Source organism: Podarcis erhardii, assembly GCF_964252035.2.
Source record: "Podarcis erhardii genome assembly, chromosome: Z".
NCBI classification, from domain to species: Eukaryota; Metazoa; Chordata; class Lepidosauria; order Squamata; family Lacertidae; genus Podarcis; species Podarcis erhardii.
This window is the reverse complement of record NC_138504.1, coordinates 35370747-35393511: the sequence shown is the minus strand read 5'-3', so window position 1 is coordinate 35393511 and position 22765 is coordinate 35370747. Positions and strand designations below refer to the sequence as shown.

General features: G+C 44.0%; 1 protein-coding gene across 2 annotated transcripts in view; it reads right to left on the bottom strand.

Annotated features, from left to right (window-relative positions):
• Positions 1 to 22053, bottom strand: part of GPR107 (G protein-coupled receptor 107) — a 48474-nt gene extending 26421 nt beyond the window's left edge. For both annotated transcript variants that reach the window (XR_014152538.1, XM_081847129.1), the window contains exons 1-9: positions 21855 to 22053; positions 6648 to 6767; positions 6026 to 6076; positions 4953 to 5041; positions 3892 to 3989; positions 3138 to 3181; positions 2071 to 2127; positions 997 to 1095; positions 490 to 623 (exon numbers count right to left, since the gene is read on the bottom strand). Coding sequence is in view for 1 of the 2 variants with exons in the window: in XM_081847129.1 (XP_081703255.1) it covers positions 490 to 623; positions 997 to 1095; positions 2071 to 2127; positions 3138 to 3181; positions 3892 to 3989; positions 4953 to 5041; positions 6026 to 6076; positions 6648 to 6767; positions 21855 to 22016 (854 nt within the window). In the remaining variant the exon portion in view is untranslated. The remainder of the gene's footprint in view (positions 1 to 489; positions 624 to 996; positions 1096 to 2070; positions 2128 to 3137; positions 3182 to 3891; positions 3990 to 4952; positions 5042 to 6025; positions 6077 to 6647; positions 6768 to 21854) is intronic.
• Between the last annotated feature and the right edge of the window lie 712 nt (positions 22054 to 22765).

Below are 22765 nucleotides of genomic sequence, written 5' to 3'. Positions count from 1 at the left end.
GTCTTGCACACATCAACCCCGACCCTGGATTTCAGAGGGATATGTTGACTTGATTGACATATATCTAAGATGTATGAAACAGATCTCACATCTGAGCACCAACTGTTGAAAACTATGCATTGTGGAGTCAAGTGTATATACAGTGGTACCTCGGGTTAAGTACTTAATTCGTTCTGGAGGTCCGTTCATAACCTGAAACTGTTCTTAACCTGAAGCACCACTTTAGCTAATGGGGCCTCCCGCTGCCACCGCACCGCCACCCCACAATTTCTGTTCTCATCCTGAAGCAAAGTTCTTAACCCGAGGTACTATTTCTGGGTTAGCAGAGTCTGTAACCTGAAGTGTCTGTAACCTGAAGCATATGTAACCCGGGGTACCACTGTATACTCTTTTAAACTGATGGCTTTTATGTTTGCATTTATCTATTTGATTGCAGAAATTTGGCTCTCTATGAATGAGTGGCTGCTTTGCTGAGGATCCCCACTTTACCTGCGTTTCCGAAGGGTGTGGATCCACACGGCTCCAAAGATGAAGAAGAAGAGGGCCATGGAGATGTAGAGCTTAGGGAGAGGGATCTCTCCTGCTGAGAGGTAGCTGCTTGGATTCTTCTCCATAATCTCAATCTGCAAGCAGACAAAGCATTGCACTATTAGCATCGTCATTTATTGAATGTGTATACACCACTCAACTGCCAAAGCTGCATCTAAGCCGCTTGCAAGCATAAAACTCATTATTTAAAAAACTGGCACATTTGATCAAAATAAACATTCATGCTATACAATGTTAATTGTTATCTCTGTTCAATCCTGTTTTCCTATCATTTTTCTTTAAGCCAATTAAATATTTTGGATGTCCTTCCAATAAATATTCCTAGCCAATAAATATTTTGGATGTCCTTCTCACACTCTCCCAAAGCAGTCCAGAACACCAGGAGGGAGCTGGGTGGGTGAGGAGTCTGGGTTCAAAGCAAAAAAAGGAAACTAAAGTCCAACTCACATCAAGAGTGAAGAGGAGCTGCTCATTCTTCGGGACACATTTGTGAAAATACAGACTGTAGAGGCCTTCTTGGTTTTCTGAGCTGATGTTGAAGGAGAACTGAGGAGAAGAAGAAAGGAAATGTCAACAATCTGTGCAAATGTTCACAAGTCATTCCACTTTAAAGTAGTCCAACTAAGGTAAACAATTGTTTAAGAATTGGTGCCTGAGTTTGATTTTTTCCTCTGCTCTCCCTATTCCTTTTCCCTTTTGTGTTATGGTTTTGTTTCCAGATTGTAAGCCTGTGGGCACTGATTGTATGTAAGCCACACTGGGAGGCTTTTTGGCTGAAGAATGGGGTACAAATGCCCCAAATAAATAATAAATAGCCCCAACTCTAAAACCAACTTCTTGCTTTCAGCTCAGCGTTATTAATTTTTATACTGCTTCTGGCCAAGAGAGAGGCTTCCAAGCAGCTTACGAAACTGAGTTACAAAGTGATGCTATCGAAACAGAAGGACCAGGCTTTTAAGACAGAGATTATTGTAAAAGAAATTATGGCTGACTCTGAAGATGGTTTGGAAACTTTAATCAGTGGGAGAGAGAGAAAAAGGGAGGCAGCCCAGGTGTTGGTGGAATCCAGAGAGATGGAATATGGAACACTGATTATGCACCAATGGCACTGGCTTCCTGTCCATTTCTCACCATCACTGATCTGTACACCACCTTTCCACAGTTAAAACAATACTAATGGCAACTTAGCACACTGAATAAGTTGGATAATTCACCTTAACAATCACAAAAATGTAACCATTTTTTAAAAAGTCGTAAACAATAAATGAAAACATCTCAACAAGTGGACACCAAATTCAAGCAACCCCCATGTAATTCATAACAATAAAGATACAAAGAACTGTAATGTCATTAACGGCAAAAATGAAGCATTTCCAAAATCTCGGATTTCTGGGCCCCAAGAAAGGTTTTTGAAGCAGATTTTGGTGATTGTTCAAGTTTAAGATGGAGAAAGTGGTATTTTAGGCAACTTCCAGCAAAGCAGACACTCACACATCTGACTTATGTTTCAGGAGCACTGACCTGGAATGAATAGTGGCCATCTTTGCTCTGGATGGGATGTGTCTTCTCTGGCGGCAACTGGATCAAGGAGCAATTGAGACAAAGTCAAGCTATTGCCAATTCACTAGGAACAGATTGAATTCATCAAAGAAAATGCTAATTGCAAAACTACCCTCATCTGCGCAGCCCTAAGATATGCAAAAAGTTGTTGTTAACTGAATTTGTATTTCACCCTTCCTCCCCAAGGAGCCCAGGGTGGCAAACAGGCACACAATTTAAAATCAAAAACAAGCAAAAGCAGATCAAAACATTCTAAAAACAATTACAATCAAAAACACTGAAAAGGGAGTTAGTTAAAAACTTTCTAAAAGAAGTGACAGCTAAAAAGATTCTTCCATCCTCAGGGTTGCCAGGAACAGAGTTCCTCAGTTTGGATAAACAGAGCTGTTTTCAAACCCCTCCTGAAATTGAATATTGACAGAGAGGCAGACACACCTCACTTGGGAGGGCATTACATGGGGGGGGGGGACACACAAAAAAGGTCCTGCTGCTCCTGCCTTGTGAACAGCAGTCATATAAAGGCCATGTTACACAGCGCAACAGCATTAAAGTTCTGACCATCCTCAGAAGTGTCCAATGCCAGGGATGGCAAACCTGTGTTTGTCACTAGGTTCAAACTCTCCTTCAACTCTACGATTCTGTGATTCATCCCTGTACTGGCTGCGCAAAAGGTGCTGAACTCTCCTTCACTGGAGGGTTTTCAAACGGATGTTGAGTTCCATCTGTCAGGGATTCTTTAGCTGTGATTCCTGCATTGCAGGGAGTTGGAATACATGACTCTTGGGGGATCCCTTCCAGCTTCACAGTTCTATTACCCTATGACTCTTTTTAGATGATTATTTCAGTATTTGGCTCTCCCCTTTTCCCTTATGCTCTTCACATTCTTTGGATGGTGTACTTGTTCTTACATTTTTCTGTTTTGTGTATGTCCATTCTGTTCCTGGTTGCTACATATTCTATATAATCATCATCATCATCATCATCATCATCATCATCATCATCATCAAAATAAGGCAACACTCTCTTACCTGGAGTTCTGTCACGTTTTGCTTGGATTGTGGTTGCTTAGGATCTAGAGGAATAAAACACACAAGAGTGAGAACAGGGACCTTGGTCATTTACATGGTGGTCTGCACTACTGAGACCATCAGTCCTATGTGCTCAGCGCTCTCATGCTACCAGCTATGATGGCTATGCCCTGCTTCTGTAATTGGAGACAGCAATGTTCCTGCATACCAGTTGCTTGAGTCCTGCTTGTGGTTCTCCCATATAGGTCTCCCAGTGATTAGCCACTGTGAGAAGAGGATGCTGGACTAGATGGGTCATTGGCCTGACCCAGAAAGCTCTTCTTATGGTTCTATTCAGAGCACAAAATGCAGGAAAACTCTTCACTGTGTTCCTCTTACAGTACATGGCATAACATTTCTGCTGGGGCAAGTGGTGCTCAGGTCCTGCTTACAGCAAGAGGCAGGGGGTTGGCCACCGCGAGAAAAGGATGCTGAACGAAGATGGGCCCCGTCAGCAAAAAGTTTTGATTTCCCCCAGTAAAAGAGATCCAAGAAGGCTAATTCTGGCATTTTCTGCTGCAGGTTCTGTACAGCCAGGACAGCTAACTGACACTGACAGACAACTAGGCCAAATCCATTTCTAAAGTCACTGGAACCAGTAACTGCATTGCGGTAGTGTACTCTACTGACAGGCCATTGGCATGCAGCTTTTCCTGATAAGACACAGAACTGTGATATAGAGCATGCAACTGAAGCTGTTCATAAAATTACTTACCTGAATTCTGCTTGCTTCCCGCATTCACACTCCCATCAGTGTCATCAAATATAATTTCTGGCAACTGGGGAATATTGGATTTGGGCTTGACTTGCACACTGGGGAGAAAGAGGGAATGCTTTAATAGAACAAAAATATTTATATGGGTAGAAAAAATATATGAGATGACATTGGAACCCTGGAAACTGCTGCCTTATGCCGTCAGAACACTGGTCCATCTAAGGCAGAACTTCTACAATGACTGGCTCTCCAGGGTTTCAGGGCCAAGCTTGGGTGTGTAGAAACCAGCCTATTATATACAGGGTGAGTCCTTTAAAAGAAGCCTCATGGATACAGAGTACACATGTTCCATGGGGCCTCTTTTAAAAGACTCACCCTGTAAAAGTAAAGACTGCACCTAAAGCAAGGTAGATTTCAAATAGAATGGCATAAAGTGTGGAACGTAGAGATTAATGATAAATTCATGTGTGCTATCAAAGAAGGGGAATATGGAAGAGAAATTATATTGAGGAAATATGGAAGGCATTTGTGGAATTTGTACTGTTAAAGCAGAAAGGGGTCAAACTATCTCAGAAAGTGTTAAGTTTTTGGAAACTTGGATAATTATGATAAATAATGGTCACTGGGGTAGGGTGCACATTTTTTGTACTATTATTATTCATTATTATTGTTTTTTAAAAAGAATAAGAAAAGCCTGTCGCTCAGGGGGCAGAGCATCTACCTTGTATGCAGAAGGCCCCAGGTTCAATCCCTAACATCTCCAGGAAGTGTTGGGAATGTCCATCCTACTGCTTGAAAACCCAGAATGCTGCTGCCAATCAGTGTAGACAATGCCAAGCTAGATGGACCTTGCATATGATCCTAAACGTCATATCCATTGCACTGCCCACCTTTATTTCTGGCCCCGCTCACGACTGTTATAGGACCCTTGGAATGTTTCCCAGGAGGGAATGAGGGCCCTGGGCTGTAATTCTGTTTCCCAGAGCCTATGCTTTCTGCTACAGGCTCCAAATTGGGGGTGGCGGGTGAGAGAATGGAGAGATATGAGATGCGTCTCTTACATCTTCTTTGTGAAGTCCAGTATCAGACGGGTGACTGAGATGTCATGGTCTGGTGTTTTATTCAAAATGCAATATTCCATTTCTTCATCCTGGAGAAGAAGGAGTAAGCAAAAGCTGATGATTCTAAACACCTGCCACCTTCTTGCATCAGGGGAGGAAGTAACTGGCCTATGGAGTTTGCTTGTCAATATTTTTATTATTTTTCATTCTCTATTCTGAATTCAAACAAGGAACACATAAAACCAGAACAAAGGACAAAAATCAAATTAGTTGCCAATTTCTCCAAACAGATTTAAGAGGGCATAAAGGCCAGAAAGTTGTTTATATTTATATTTATTTATTTAATAAAACATACGTGCTGCTTGCTTGTAAAAAACAAGCAAACCAGAGATCTTGGGCGACATGAGGCAGGAACAAGAGCCACCCAAAGCATCTAATGTGGGTACAGGAACCTGTGGCCTTCTAGGTCTTGTTATCGACTACAAATGTAATACAAAATTCCATCACTTGCTGCATAGTTTTCAAGTTCTGTTTGCCCTCTCAAGGTGCGCAGATAATGAGTAAGCTTCTCAGAAACTGCCATAATTACAGCAATTTTTGGTACCGGTTCTCTATAACTGACAAGACAATTTTCTATCATTGTGAAGTAACTAGGCATGCTCCGACCATCAAATAAGTGATTACAGGTTTGCAAACACTCCTGGCATTTTCTCCATCTATATAGATAATAAACATAGTTTAGGATCCTATACTTCTCTCTCTCTGCTACTTCTGTCTGAAAAGGCTCTCTCTCTCTCTCTCTCTCTCTCTCTCTCTCTCTTTCTTTTACAGCTGGATAGGTCCACCAGAGGTTTTCACGTAGCAATAACATCACTTTTCAGAGAAGCAGACATAAATCTAAGGAGGTACTACCAATACATTGTCACCTCAGTCCATGTTGTGCCCAAGATAAATTTGTACAAGGCAGAGCATTCTTCTTCATTAGCCAAAAGAACTCAGCAGAAAACAATGATAAATTTGGGCGTTCTAATTGGTCTTGTCTGAGCTACAATGTGCTCAACCTATGCCCTTACCAGATAGGTGGAGAATCCATCATTCCGTGTTCGGTCTAAACTGAATCCCACCTAAAAAAGAAAAAAGCACATACATTTTTTTTCAAAGAAAGAAGCATTAAAATTTAAGGTTTTCAACAGATTTTAAGTATGTGTTGAAAAAAAAAGCAATCAAGCTTTTTACTTCTTGATAAAAACAGCCATTTCTCATATTAGAAAAAACTTTGCTAAAGCAGTACATAAATGAAATTAAAAACAACAACAATGCCCCTCTCAGAAAGTGGCACTGTCATTGGTGGTGTTTAAGCGAAGGTTGGATGGCCATCTGCCAAGGATTCTGTAGCTGTGGTTCCTGCACTGCAGGGGTTGGATTAGATAACCCTTGGGGTCCCTTCCAACTCTACAATTCTAGGAACTCCCATCACCCCTGGTTGTTAGTTACCCGAGTCTGATGAGAATTGAAGTCCAGCAGCATCTGGAAAGTCAAAGGCTCCCACCACCACTTCTGGCTCAAAAGGATATACCTTTGCAAAGGGCCAAGTGGTGTTTGATCCCAATACATGACCCTCCCTTTGACTGCTCAACCCTTCCATGAAGGCATGGGGGGTACAGCTGGGGTGCAAAATACAAAAGGGATGCCTACCAGGTAGTCTTTGACACCCACTCCGACTGGTTTTACTGAGAGGTCGTGTACGTTGACCGTCATGAAGCCATCTTTGAAGAAGCCAAAGGTGTTCAGATGGACTTTCTGACGTACGTCTTCCTGGAAAAAAGGAAACAGGGCTTCTTTTCAACCTGCAGTGAGGCAAGCTGATGCAGGGATGGGCAGGGAGGGTGCTTGTCACTGGGGTTGGTGAATGCCTTGTCATTCAAAGAGAAGAGGGGGCCATTGGGCAGGTGGGATGCTGCCACATGGACCTCAAGTGTTTCAGCATAGCTCAGTTAGTTAGAACATGGTGCTGATACCACCAAGGTCACAGGTTTATTTTTATTTTTTTATAATATTTTATTTGGATTTTTCAAACATAAATGCAAAAATAAAAAAAAACAGTATAACATATATCATAACATCTTTTCATAACATCTTTGGACTCCCTCGCGCCTCCCGCTCTCATTTACACCATTGCCAATTCTTGCCAGCAATTTATCATCTTGTTTACACTCTTATGTCAAATTCATTTAAATATAATCTATAAGTTCTCCAAAAGGTTTATAGTTTTTTCTCAAATTTACTTATCATCTTAATTCTCACTAATTTAGTGGTGCACAATTATTTATGATCTAGCATCCTTTCTTAGCATTCAGCCAAATTACAGTATTTTTTTAAATAAATCTTGAATTTCTTCCAATCTTCTTCAACCCTCTCCTCTCCTAGGTCTCGGATTCTGCCAGTCATCTCGGCTAGATCCATATAGTCCATCAGTTGCATCTGCCACTCTTCCAGTGTGGGTAGTTCTTGAGTCTTCCAGTTCTTAGCGATGAGTACCCTTGCTGCCGTTGTTGCATACATGAAAAATGTTCGGTCCTTCTTTAACACCAAGGTCACAGGTTTAATCCCTATATAGGACAGCTGCATATTCCTGCAATGCAGAAGGTAGGACTAGATGATCCACAGGGTCCCTTCCAACTCTACAATTCTATGGATAAGTCTACCAACAGCCAGCCCCTTTTTGCTTGCCTCTATAAGGGTGACCCTGCCTGGCAGCTTCCTGATCCTCAGTCTCAGTGTTACACCTTTTAGAACTCAACAGGGAGGGAGGATGAGGATGAGGCTAGACCTACAGTGAGGGGGGAAAGGATTTGATCCCCTGCTAAATTTTCCCGTCTGTCCTCTGACAAAGAAATGACCAGTCCATAATTTTAATGGTAGGTTTATTGTAGCTGTGAGAGACAGAATAACAACAGGAAAACCCCAGAAACCCAGAAGACAAAAGTCAGAGACTGGTGTGCATTATAATGAGTGAAATAAGTATTTGATCCCCTATCAGCCAGCCAGATGTCAGGCTACCTGGTATCTTCACTGTATGTAACGAGCTGAGATTAGAAGCACCTGCTGTAAGGGAGAGGTCTTACCTGTAATCCCAGCTCGTTACAGTACCTGTACAAAAGACACCTGTCGACAGAAGCAATCAATCCAGCAGATTCCAAAGTAGCCACCATGACCAAGACCAAAGAGCTGTCCAAGGATGTCAGGGACAAGATTGTAGACCTGCACAAGGCTGGACTGGGCTACATGACTATTGCCAAGCAACTTGGTGAGAAGGTGACAACAGTTGGTGCAATAATTCGCAAACGGAAGAAACACAAAATAACTGTCAACCTCCCTTGGTCTGGGACTCCATGCAAGATCTCATCTCGTGGAGTTGCAATGATCAGGAGAACAGTGATGAAGCAGCCCACAACTACACAGGGGGAACTTGTCAATGATCTTCGGGCAGCTAGGGCCACAGTCACCATGAAAAGAGTTGGTAACACACTACGCCGTGAAGGACTGAGATCTTGCAGAGCCCACCAGGTCCCCTTCCTCAAGACAGCTCATGTACAGACCTGTCTGCAGTTTGCCAATGCACATCTGAATGACCCAGAGGAGAAGTGGGTGAAAGTGTTGTGGTCAAATGAGACCAAAATCGAGCTCTTTGGCATCAACTCAACTCGCCGTGTTTGGAGGAGGAGGAATGCTGCCTACGACACCAAGAACACGATCCCCACTGTCAAACATGGAGGGGGACATATTATGCTTTGGGGGTGTTTTTCTGCTAAGGGGGCAGGATACCTTCACCGCATCGAAGGGACAACTTTATAAAATCATTTACTTTATATTAATTTATATACTGATTAACACCAAAATAAGTTTCTAAGTAGTTTACCAAGTACAAATAATAGTCACCCCAGTAGCCTACACATTATACCCAATATGACAAAGGGACCCAAAGAAGGGACTTCTTGTTATCTACCATTCCATACCTCCTGGAAGTGCATCAGATCTTGATAACCTTAGATTATTATTTTTTTTTGCATATGGGCAATGCCCTTAGTCCTTAAGGCTGTAGAGTCCTCTCCCCACAGCAGAAGAGAAGCGACATGTAAAACAATTGGTTACTTAGCAGACTATAGGCAGATTCTTGTGCTTGGGCTGGGCAGAGCTTCTGAAAGGCAAGGCAGCCTATTCTGGGTCTGTTTGGTTGTTCCCAATTATTGCAGACAGCTAATCGTTTTGCATGCTGATGCACAGGTTGACAGTTCAGTACAGTTCCTTACACACCTCAATGCTCTTCCTACCATTCATACTGCTCTTTGCCAAGGAGGGGAAGAAATTGTGGGTGGTGTTTAGCTAAGTTTTACTCAGGCACTATTTGCAATCCAAACATATATTAAATGCTTTGACACTGAAGCACTAAGTGCCCAGAGCCCCCTGAATGGAAGCTTCTGAACAGCCCCCTAAGCCAATGATGTATCTTTACCAAGCCCACAAAGGGAAAGTCCAAGCCAGGAAGAATTCCAAATCAAGTGGAGCTTGGAAGTATACTTGAAGGATTTGAAGGAAATTATCAGAATTAGGCAGGCATTGCCAAAGATTCCTGAAAGGGAACCATCTGGTCAATCATAAGAAAAATATGAGCAGCACGTTCTAGCGGCCTTGGGCTTTGATGCCATTAGGAGACAGAGGAGGAGAATGGGCAAAACCATGATATAATTATAGTCTTAGCCTCATTGTGGTTAAAGGTATAATGGGGGATAGACTCCAGGATAATGTGCTCTCCACAAACATGATGTCCTCCGTTCATTTGTATTCACCTTAACAATGGTTACTGTCAATCTGGGTTTGCCTTGAAGAAGGATTTGAAAACCAGGGTTTGAAACTAGTTAGCAAACCCTGGTTGAGAGGGAAACTGGTTAGCGGCAACCTTGGTTTAAAAGGTGGTACTGACATACCTGTTAACCTGGTCAAGTCCACTGAGGGAGAGAAGAATGGCACTCTAGAGAGGTGGGAGCATAGGCTCTTGCAGCCTGTCACTGGTGCAATGGTTAGTGTGTTATACTAGAATAGGGGTTGGCAACTTAAGGCCCATGGGCCACAAGTGGCCCACGGGGGTCGTTTAACTGGCCCACAAGCCACCCTCAAACCGAGCCGCCCACTCAGTGAGTCCCCGCCCGCTGCGCTAAAACAGGACAGCATGGGGACTCGCTTCCGCAGCACCAAAATCTCATCTGCGCAGACGCCAAAAATCATGGGCACACTATCTGGCCCACGGAGGGATCTCCACTGGAATGAACCGGCCCAGGAGAGGTAAACCTTGCCAACCCCTGTACTAGAACCTGAGAGAGACCAGGGTTCAAATACTCACTCAGCCATGAAGCTCACTGGGTGAACTTGGGGCCAGTCACTGCCTCTCTCAGACTAACCTACCTCACAGGATTCTTGTGGGGATTAGATGAGGGAGAAAAAGAAACATATATGCCACCTTGAGCTCATTGGAGAAAAAGTTAGGATATAAATGCAGTAAATATATAAAAGCAGTGCAGGGCAGCTTGATGTCCTGTAGTTGTTGTTTGGACTCCAGCTACTATCAGCTGCAGGCAGCCTGGCCAAAAGGTCACATCTAGAAGGCACCATACTGGCCACCCCCGCCAAAAGGGACAGGTGTACCAGCTTTCAACAACCTGGTGCTGCTTCAGATGTTGTTGGACTCCAACTCCCATCAGGCCCGAGCCAGTTGATGGGAGTTGGAGTCCAAGAACATCTGGAGGACACCATGTGTTGCTATGTTACACCTGCACCAGCAACCCAAGAAATGCAAAATAAAACCACAGCTGCAAGTCTCTGCCTGCGCCATGGAAGGCGGACAAGGAGCGATTCATTCAAATGACAATCTGCCCTGCCCAAGATACACCTCATGGCTCTGTTTTCCCACACACACCCAACCTCAAGTGCACACACCTGGCTTGCTGATGGATGTCCAATATCTGCAGCGCTGTTTGTCTGGCCATTACTTCCAGTTAAGAAGTGTGTTACATTTACTCAATGGAAATCAGTTACATGTGACATGTCCAGGACTCGCTACAGAGACAGAGGTTCTTAAGACACCCGCTAGGTTTATCACTGAGACACAAACAAGAGCAAACTTGGAGCACTTGAAATCTGAAGATCAACACTTTCTGGTTTTAATCAGCAGGGGGCAACATCACCACAGCTCATGTACAATGAGGGAACCAAAGGATTTCATGAAACAGGACTGGAAATGGTGGCTAACGCTCATGAGGGCATATCCACACACACAAAAGCCAAGTATGGATGCATGGGGGGATCTTTAAACAATTATTAACAAGAGCATGGGAATGTGTCAAAGTTTTCAATGCTGAACCTGTATTTTCCACTACTTAAGAAAGCCTTACTTACTTACTTACTTACTTAGAGCGAGATGAGCGCCGCAACCCCAGAGTTGGTCATGACTGGACCTAATGGTCAGGGGTACCTTTACCTTTACCTAAGAAGGCCACCTATTGGGGGTCAACAGCAGGGGAGGGTTTTCTCTTCACGTCCTTTGGGGATTCCTGAAATCACTGGGTCAGCTAGTGTATGTGTGCGCTTGTCTGTGTATGCATATATGTGTGTATATATATAAAAAGAGTGAGGAATTCTTACAAACCCTAACCACATCTCACAGCTAAAGTCTGAAGAAGTAACTTGCTTTGAGTCATAGCCACCATCCTTTTTTCAAAATAGACAGAGGGAAGAATTCAATCAACCTTGCATAGTCTTTTTTTTTTTAACTGAAAACAATTTATATGCCACTTGCTCAACAGAAGACCTCTAAGCAGTTTATAAAGAACACCTACTGGTAAACCCTATACCTGCCATTATAAAGAAGTTGGAGAGAGCCGGACAAGAAAACCACTACTTTTCAGTCAACCTAGCAAAGTTTTATTACATATGAAAAATCAACAGAACATGATTATAGGCCTCCAAGGACACATGGCAACTTGTGAAATGATACCTTTGTTTAAAAACTGAAATGACTTGAAAGTTAAATGTAATTAAATATAAATTTGCTGCTTCTGGAGGGGGGATTGTTGAACACTGATAATTGCTTCTTCTATAAATATGTGAAAACAATAAAATATTTGGTGAGGGGGGAGGGGAGTCCAAGGATGCTCAGACAAGAACTATATACATGTAATACAGTAACTTGGGGTGGGGGAATCATAGACCAGGAAATAAAAAAGGAAATGCATTAACTATCAGTTCAAACCCTTATTTTAAGCAATATAAGCATGTCAATTTACCATTAATAGGATTTTTTAAATGCTTAACTTTTGGCTGGATTGGTCTCTCCCAACACCCAGCCGCTGAATTTCACAAGACTGAATTAGTCATAGAACCACGTTGAGATTTCAAATGTATATATTATCTATGCAGCCCATTATTCTACAGTTTCGGTTACAAGTGTTTTGCAACTTCTGAGAAAGAACTGCAGGCCAGCAAGGGAAATGAGTAAGATGTGATGGAGGAAACTGATAAGGGAGAAAAATAAAGTCAACATAGTTTTACTTTCAAGCATCAGCCTCGCACATCTACTTTTGTTTACCCCATCCATACTCTTGCTTAATGGCGCATGTCTGTACTTGCAGCTTGACAAACCACAATACCAGCTCACCAATCATGCATATGAGGATCAGAAGACCATGGCAAACCTCCTAACAAATGGCATTACTTTTTTATCATTTTGTTCTCTGTATAGTTATTTTTAAGCATGTCACACACCCAAATGCTAGCAGTTAAGCAGCGTATAAGTGCCTTAAATTAAACAGTTATTTTCATTTTTAAAAGGGGCTAATAAGGTTAATGAATAATAATAGAGCGTGTGGTACAGTGGTTAGTGTGTTGGGCTAGGGCCAGAGAGACCAGGGTTCAAATCCTCATTTGGCCATGAAACTCACTTGGACCAGTCACTGCCTCTTTCAGTCTAATCTACCTCACAAAATCGTTGTGGGGATTAAATGAGGAGGAAAACCTTGTATGCCACCTTGACCTCCTTGGAGAAAAAGGTGGGATATAGATGCAATAATAAATAAATGAAAATAATAAATGCACAAGGCTCAAAAGTACTGAACCAGAGGGGCCTCATATGCTGTGGTCCACCAGAATCCTGCCCTTGAAGGTGAAGAGATTCCAGCATCTTGGACATACAATGGCCAAGGAGGTTCCCCACTCAAGGAAAGAGAATTTACCAATAGAATTGTGCAACAGTGAAAGGGAAAAAAACAAAAAACAACCTCTCTGGTGGTAGGTGCTTTCCAAGGTGGTCCTGCATGTGTGTGAGGGACTCCACAGAACACGCCTACCCAGTGGCCACCTTCAATGTCAAGCCTGCCACCACCAAATATCCCACCTGGGATCACTGTTCACATCTTCTGGGGCATTACTCATCTCTGCAATGCCAAAGTTGGGAGAAAGGCTGGGGGTGCACTTGCCACTGCAAGCAAAGATACAGAAGCCTGGCCACACCAATGGTACAACAGCCATTTTATTTGAACACCAAACAAACACTCTACAGTCTTTCTGAAAAATTACTAAGAAAGTCCTGGTGTGCTCCATGGGATATGTTATATACAGTACAGAGCATTGCACAGCCCCACTGAATCACACAGATTGGCTATTCTGGTCCACATCCTGTTTTTTTCTACAGTGGCTAATCAGATCAATATAGGATTCAGCTTTCATTAGAGTGCAACTATGTTACTCAGAGTCCATCAGGCTCACTCCCAAGTCTGCACAGAATTGCAGTCTTAAGTGGATATCAGTTAAGCAGGCTCTTACTCAAATATCTGAGGATTTTAAAATATGCATTACATCAGGAATATTGCAAGGTGCCTTATAATGAGTCAAAGCATTGCAGTGCAAATTTGCATTGCAAATTCTGCAGTTTAGGTGGTTGAACTAGAACACATGACCCATGTGGTACCTTCTAAAATTACAATTCTGTGATTCTGTGAAAGTGTTGGCCCACCTAGTTCACAACTAGAAGTAGCTCTCCAGGCTTTTCCAGTTCTACCTAGAAATGCCAGGCATTGGACCCATTTCTTTCTACAAAAAAAGCAGATGTTCCACCACTGAACTAGGGCCCTTAGTTTACCACACTGTAGTCCTCATGGTTCTGAATAAAATGCAGAGTCAAACAGGAATATAGGAAACTGCCTTATACCGAGTCAGACCATTGGTCAGACCAGCTCAGTACTGCCTACACTGACTGGCAGCATCTCTCCAGCATTTCAGAGGCAAAGAGTATTCCCAGCTCTACCTGGAGACACCAGGGATGAACTCAGGACATTCTGCTTGTAGGGCAGAGGCTCTAGTGCTCAGCTACAGCCCTATCCTCTAAAACAGAGGTGATGAACTTGAGTTTCTGCAGATGTTGTTGGACGCCATTATTCCTGCTGCCTGGGGCCAAAGGGAAAGGGAACAAGGGTCTTTCAGCCCAGCTCTCATAGTTATAACCTCCAATTGGAATAGAGCTAATTTAAGCAAATGCTTTACCTCTCAGCACAGTGTGCTAAGCTGTACCTGTTAAAATTCCAAAAGGAAAAAACATCATACGTGGATGTGTACCTAAGACCAACATTGTTAACTTCCTGCTGACATGACCTCAGGTCACTTGACATAAGGTGCAGCAGACTTCAGGCGAAGAAGTCTGCAAGAACAAAAAGCAAAACAAGTACAGTGGTACCTCTGGTTACGTACTTAATTCGTTCCGGAGGTCCGTTCTTAACCTAAAACTGTTCTTAACCTGAAGCACCACTTTAGCTAATGGGTCCTCCTCCTCCTGCTGCTGCTGCTGTGCTGCCGGAACATGATTTCTGTTCTCATCCTGAAGCAAAGTTTTTAACCTGAGGTATTATTTCTAGGTTAGTGGAGTCTGTAACCTGAAGCATATGTGACCTGAAGCGTATGTAACCCGAGGTACCACTGTACTTGATTGAATCTCAAGCCGAAGGTTCCTCCAGTCCAGCCTCCTGCTCTCACAGTGGCCAACCAGATGCCCCAATTGGAAACCTCAAAAAGTTGTAACTTTTCCTCACAGAGTTGTTGATCCAGCTCCTTAATCAGTTTAGCGGCCCATCCCCAGCTCTACAAAATCCTTTTTGAGGTGCTGCAACCAGAACAGTAAACAGTGGCCTTGTTTATACAACACAGAAAGCCAAATAATGGCTTCTAGGGGTGGAGAACAGTTTTCAGACAGAGGGTTGCATTCCTGCAATGCTGACAAAGTTAGAAGTAGCAAGCAACAAAGCACTGGGAGAGAAAAATTATGCTTGTAAACGTCAACATTACAGTGGTGCCCCGCAAGACGAACGCCTCGCAAGACGGAAAACCCGCTAGACGAAAGGGTTTTCCGTTTTGGAGGCGCTTCGCAAACCGAATTTCCCTATGGGCTTGCTTCGCAAGACAAAAATGTCTTGCGAGTTCCTGTGGGGTTTATTCCCTCCCCCCCCCCCTTTTCCTAAGCCCTAAGCCGCTTATCAGCTGATCTGCTAAAAGCCGCTAAACCGCTAATAGCGCTAATCCGCTAAGCTGTCAATGGGCTTGCTTCGCAAGACGAAAAAACTGCTATATGAAGAGCCTCACGGAACGGATTAATTTCGTCTTGCGAGGTACCACTGTACTGTTAAGCAAACATCCCTAGAAAGTTGAAGTGGGTTACAGTAAGGGTGGGAAAGCCTCAGGTCTGGGGACCAGAAGCGGCCCTCTAGGCCTCTCTATCTGGCTCTCAGTACACTTCCTGGGCCACACCCCTTCACACTCTCCTCAAGTGCTTTTGCCTGGCTGGAACACCCTTGAACTGTGACAATGCCTTTTGATTATCTCAATGGAGGATGGAGATGTGTGTATGACTTGGAGATGCAAAGGCTGGGGGAGGAGCGGACACAAAACATTAGGGGAAACAAGGGCATGTCAGAAACAAACAACTGAGAAGCTGACGTGAAACTGAAGCAAAGAAATATTTGCACTCCAGTTTCTCGCAATTTCTTCCCGAATTTTTCTGGGTTTTTTTCCAGGCCCTCACATTTCTCTGTATGTATAAAAATCTCCAAGCTTTGATTGGCTGGCAGGTGGGTGAGTCACATCCATGGCTTGGCCCACTTTTGCCTCTGGCCGAGCCCACCATTGGCATGATGCCCCCAGAATGTTGTCCAGAAGGGAATGGGGCACTCACTCATCTTCAAAAAGTTTCCACACCCCTGATTTACACAATGCCCAGTAGCTTACATGTTTATTTCTTTTGTCCCTGTGTAATGAAGAGAACAAAGACAAGGTGAGTTTGGAGAAGGCAAATTAACCTGAAGCTTATGTTCAGCTGCAGTTTTCCAGTTTGAGGCACTCAAACATTATACACTAGTCCTTACAACAGAAGGAAATGACCTGCTAAAAGGGACATTGCTCAACTGAGCCCTGAGCTAAAGAATGCGTAAGCATTTTTGTTGCCTGGTCTTTCCTGACAGCTTCAGAGAAAACGGAACAAGAATCAGGAGGGGATGAAACAATATCGTAATGGGTGCAATTATAACACTGCCTAAGATGATGGCAAACCAGGCCATCCACACCTTCTGGTATGCTTAGCTCAACACATGCCACATCATAGAATGCTCAGCTTACAAAGGGCAGGGCTTTCTCAGCCAAGGTTTCAACACTGTGGAATGCCCCTGACCCCCAACATTGAAGCCTGGCCTCCAGCTCCCACCATCCCTGACCACTAGTTGTTCTGGCTGGGGCTGATAGGAGACCACAAGATATGCAAGGTACCACACTGGCTACCCCCAATTTTTATTATGTATGCGGATCCAGGGAATAGTCACAGCTCAGTGGTGGGGCATTTTGCCTTGCATACTGAAAGTCCAAGGTTCAATCCCCACCATATCCATTTGCTGCTTGAAACCCTGGAGCGCTGCCATATACAATACTGAGCTATAAGGCAGCTTCCCAGATTCACTCAGCCCTTTCTCCAGAAGTACAAACTGCAAAGACTAGAATCTTCCTTTATTTTTAGGGGGATGCACCAGCTTTGCGTGCAGAAAGTCCATCATGTGACCTACCCTCCAAATAGTCCTGGGAACTGTAGGTTGTTAAGACCTCTGGAAATTGCGACTCTGAGTGGTTAACTACAGTTCCCTTGATTCTTTCAGAGAAGCCATGTGCATTAAATGTAAAGCATGGATGTGACCTGGATTGAAGCATATTTTAGAACCCCTATGATTGTAGGCTTGTCTACACATTACACTGCATGATCTGGATGCAGGAGGCTCCAGGTTTAGGCCCTGGCATTGTCAGGAAATACATCAGTTCTGAACCCTGGAGTGTTACTGCTAGTTAAGTGTAAACAATGCTGAGCTAGATGGACCAACAGCCTGACTCAGCATGCATAGGAAGCTGCTTTAAACTGAGTCCCATCATTGGATCCACCTAGTCCAGTATTGTCTACACTCACTGACAGCAGCTCTCCAGCGTTTCAGTCAGGCAGCCTCTCCCAGCCCTAGCAAGAGATGCCATGAGTTGAACCTGCAACCATCTGCATGCAAAGCAGATGCTCTACCACTGAGCCCTTTCCCAGATAAGGCAGGTACATATGATCCTGCACTTTACCATCTTAAAAGTTTGGCACTATTAGCTGCCATAAGATAAAATAATTGATATCCTGAACTTAGAGGACTTTCAAAGATCTGAACTTACAGTACAATAGCCCTCATTAATGGCGTTTGTGTGTCAGTAACACCAAGGCAGGAAACCCCCAAGTTCCAATTCCATTTGGCTATGAAGCTCACTGAGTAACTGGTCACTGTCTTAGAGACTAAAATCCAAGTCCCCTACATTGCCAAGAATCTTGAAAGGTGATTGTTTGACCAGTCCTAGAGGTTAGGATAAAGAAGATAAAATGAGGTGGGGAGGTGATAGAGGAAAAAATGAAGTACACTGTCTTGAGCTCCTAAGAGGAAGGACAGGACAGAAATCATTATTTTTTCATCATTATGAAAAAAGACGAAATCATCGTCTTTCATCATTATTTCTTAAAGAATAAGAATTTCCCTTATGAGACAAACCTTTGGTCTAGCTCAGTACTATCTACATTGACTTTAAAAAATAATATACGGTACATTTTAAAAAGCAACAGATAACCAAACACCTAACAGCAGCCACAATACAACAAGCCATAAATGGGGAAAAGAGTCAAAGCAGCATGAAAGGCTAAATGACTACCTGAATAAAGTCTTTTCCTGAGAGCAGAAGGAGATTGATAGGAAGGGAATTCCATGGCTGGGCACAACCCCTGAAGAGGCCCATCCCTGCCACATGTGCCTTTGATACTAGAAGAATTGGCAGAAGGACCTTCTGGAAGATCTCAAAGGCAGGCTCATTGATAAGAAAGCGGTCCTTTGAGTAACCTGGTCTTTCTAGAACTTTCCAGGTCGTGACCAACACTTTGAGCTCTGCCCCAAGAGAGCCACACAAGTTCTTGTAACTCTTCCCATTCAACACCTTTCTGCAGCATTCAGAGAAAGCTTCAAGTTTCCAAACACAGTTGAAAAGGCAGAGTTGCACAGAACATATTAGAGCAGTCCACATTAGATGCAACTAAGGCACGTTATCATGGCCAGATCTAACACCTCTGCTATCCTATGGCGTTCCAGTCTACTGCCAAGATCTGGATACCCAGGCTCACTGATGGTTTCCGGAGAACACCCAGACTCCGAACAAGAGTCCTCTAGGGAAGCACAGCCCTAGCTAAGGCAGGATAACCCACATTCCCCGATTCTATTCTATACAGGGTTCTGAAGTGGCTCAAGCAATTGTTCATATCCTCAGGCTGCAAAACCAGAGATGCACACATAATAACTAGATGAGTAGGCAATGGACATGCACATGATAACCACAGCACCTAAGTCCATATGCATATCAGCAGCTACCTACAAAGTCTCAAACTAACCACACCTGTAACTTATGCATATTTGACTTGTGCACATTCAGCTTTAAGTGGGTGGCAAAGAAAGAAAGAAAGAAAGAAAGAAAGAGGACAGAATTCTTGAAAAAATAACTTTGGTAATCCCACCTAACATTGAACCCAATGTGTTTTGATTATATACAATTTTGGCTTTTGGTGCGATACCTGAAACATAACCTCCACATAAGTTGCAGGCTTACTGTAATGCTCATTATCATCCCAAATACTAAACACCAATAACCTTTAATTATATTGCTAACAAAAAGAATAGGTTGTATGCAACTTAGTCCTACTCATCATCGATCCATTGAACTTAACATATCTAAGTTACTCATTTGTTTCCAGGCCCAATTCAAGGTGTTCAGATTAGGGTTTAGAGCCCTAAACCACTTAAGCCCCAAATATCTGAGCTTCTGGACCCTCTGAACTGCAACAGGACAGCACCTTCTCTGTGGCAGGTCCCTCCACACAGAGGTAAGTCTGACTTCCTTTGTTGTTTAGTCATTTAGTCGTGTCCGACTCTTCGTGACCCCATGGACCAGAGCACACCAGGCACTCCTGTCTTTCACTGCCTCCCGCAGTTTGGTCAAACTCATGCTGGTAGCTTCGAAAACACTGTCCAACCATCTCGTTCTCTGTTGTCCCCTTCTCCTTGTGCCCTCAATCTTTCCCAACATCAGGGTTTTTTCCAGGGAGTCTTCTCTTCTCATGATGTAGCCAAAGTATTGGAGTCTCAGCTTCAGGATCTGTCCTTCCAGTGAGCACTCAGGGCTGTTTTCCTTCAGAATGGAGAGGTTTGATCTTCTTGCAATCCATGGGACTCTCAAGAGTCTCCTCCAGCACCATAATTCAAAAGCATCAATTCTTCAACGATCAGCCTTCTTTATGGTCCAGCTCTCACATCCATACATCACTACTGGGAAAACCATAGCTTTAACTATACGGGCCTTTGTTGGCAGGGTGATGTCTCTGCTTTTTAAGATGCTGTCTAGGTTTATCAACGCTTTTCTCCCAAGAAGCAGCTATACAACTTTGAGGTGATCCAGGGACAGTCTACATATATACTGGCCTATTCCTACCTCTTTTTCTTAATGGTCACTGCTTCTGCTCAGGCTGCACAGAAAAAGCATTCTGATTCATGAAACTCATTCCAAATGTATAGATAAAGCATAATAGAATTCTACAGGATGAGGTATTAAGTGTATAAAAACAGTCCAGATCCAATTATCCTTAGGCATGCACCTTCAGATGGTGGAGATGTCAGGCACCATTCTGGCACCCAGGCATCTTCGCTTGGTCACAAGTGGTTGATAGCCAGGTGCAAATGCACCAGGCACCTGGCTAATTTTGAACACGGATGGGGAGAGATAGTCCTTGACATAGTGCGATCCTGAGCCATTTAAGACTGTATAGGTCAAAACCAGCATTATGAATTGTGCCCGGAAACTACTTTGCAGTCACTGCAGGTGGGCCAGGATTGGTGCAATGTGTCCTTCCCCACTGAACTCTGCACCAGCTGGTTTCCAAACTGTCTTCAGAGGCACCCCATATGTACAATGCATTGCAGTAGTCTAACCTAGAGGTTCCCAGAGCATAGGTGACAGAAGTTAGGCTATTCCTGTCCAGATGGGGCGCAGCTGCGCCACCAGCCAAAACTGATGGAAGGCACTGTGTGCCACTGAGGCCACTTGAGCCTCAAGCAAAATCAAAGGTCCAGAAGGACCCCTAACCTACATACCTGCTCCTTCAGAAGGAGTATAATCCCATCAGGAACAGGCAACCTCCTATCCATCCAGACTTAGGGAACCACCCAACAACACTGCTTTATCTGGATTGAGCTTCAGTTTGTTGGCACATCCACTGCCACACCTACAGATGTAAAGGAAAAGTAGAGTTGTGTCATCAGCATATTGCTGACAGAACTCCAGATAACCCCATTCAGCAGTTTCATGTAGATGTTGATCAGCATAAGCGGGGGAAATCAAACCCTGAGGTACCCCACATTGAAGGCTCCATGTGGCCGAAGAGCACTTCCCAAGCATTACCCCCTGAAAACAACCATCCAAATAGTACTGGAATTACCACAAAGCAGAACCACCCAACCCACAACTCAAGACAGTTTCTCTAGAAGAACGCATGGCCAATGGTATCGAAAGCCGCTAAGGTAAAGAATTGGCAGGGATGCATTTCCCATGTCTCTCTTCTGCCAGGGGATATCATACAGGGTGGCCAAAGCAGTTTCTGCATCAAAACCCAGCCAAACCCCCAAATGAAATGAATCCATAAAAACCACCCAATTAAGTCCTTCTCAGAGATGACCTACTGGAAATCAATGACACCAAGTCAGTCATAACCAATTTCAATGGGCCTACACTGAGTAACATTAACTCTGGCTACAACCCAATAAAAACAGGTTCTAGCCCCCTAAGTCCTACAATACCCACTGGAGGGCAGTGACCCCAAAGTCAGCCACACGGATCAATTTCAAGAGGTCTCCTCTTGGGTATTACAGTATTATTATTACTATTGTTGGTTATTTCCGATCCATTACCCACCGATTTCAACGGTTTCCTCCCGAGTAAGCCTCAACACTGCCTACAAACCAATAACAATAAGGATGGGCTTCATCCAACAAAGTCCTACTCAAGAGTAGAACCCACTGAAGTCACTGCCCACTATCTTTCAAAGGGTCTCCTGCCGGGTAAGGGCAAACAGCGATCGCAGCCCTAGCAAGGTGGAAGAGGTTGCCTCGCCGGGTTCAGCCCTCGCCACACCGTGACCCGCCCGATTCGCTCCTCTCCTTTTCTCTCCTCCCCCTCCTTTTCCCCAACCCTCCTGCCCCTCTCCAGCGGGCCTACTTTGAGAGTGAGGTGGTGAACTCGGGCCCGCGCAGGGTCTCCCAGGAGCAGAGCCGCCAGCAGGATCAGCGCCGCCTTAGGCGAAGGAACCAAGCAGGAACCGCCACCGCCTCTCCTGCTCCTGCACAACGCCATGTTCATTCCAGCATCAACACCGGGCATCCTCGCAGGCCCCTCCTACTTCCGGGGTCAGGGGGCGACGTGGAGAAGGAAGAGGGACAGACCGGAAACTACGCCACAGCCCCAGGTTCATAGAGAGATAGCTCTAGAGTAGAGAGACGTTTACTAGGGACGAAAGAGACGATCCTTGGAAGCCGCGGGGTTTTTTCTCACCTAAGGGATGGGCGGGGCAATGAAAACCCCATACAGTATATGGAATTATTTCCTCCAAGAAGCTTAAGGTGGCATAGGTGGTTCTCCCCTCCCCTCCATCTTATCCTCACAACAACCCTGTGAGGTAGTTTAGGCTGAGAGAGGCAGTGACTGTCCCCAAAGTCAGACCCGGCGAGCTTCCATGCCCCAATCGCTTATTGCTGATTTTATTTCATTATTATCTGTGAATGCTTTAAATAGTTGCTTTGAACTATTTTTTTAGCGATCTTTTGATTCTAATTGTAAAACGCTCTGAGGTGTTATTACAGTCAAGCGCTATATAACTCTTTAAAACAAACAAATAAAAGATAATCAAACACAAGATTTTTTAGGTACAGTATCTGGGATTGGGCTAAAGCTACAGTCTGGTGTGTGGAGCGAATCCCCTATGAGGAAAGGCTGCAGCATTTGGAGCTTTTTGGTTAAGAGAAAAGGGAAGTTGGGGAGACATATTGATATACAAAATTATGTGTAGAAAGCAGATGGGGGGGGTTTCCCTCTCTTACATCCAACAAAGCTGGATGTAGGAAGATTCAGGA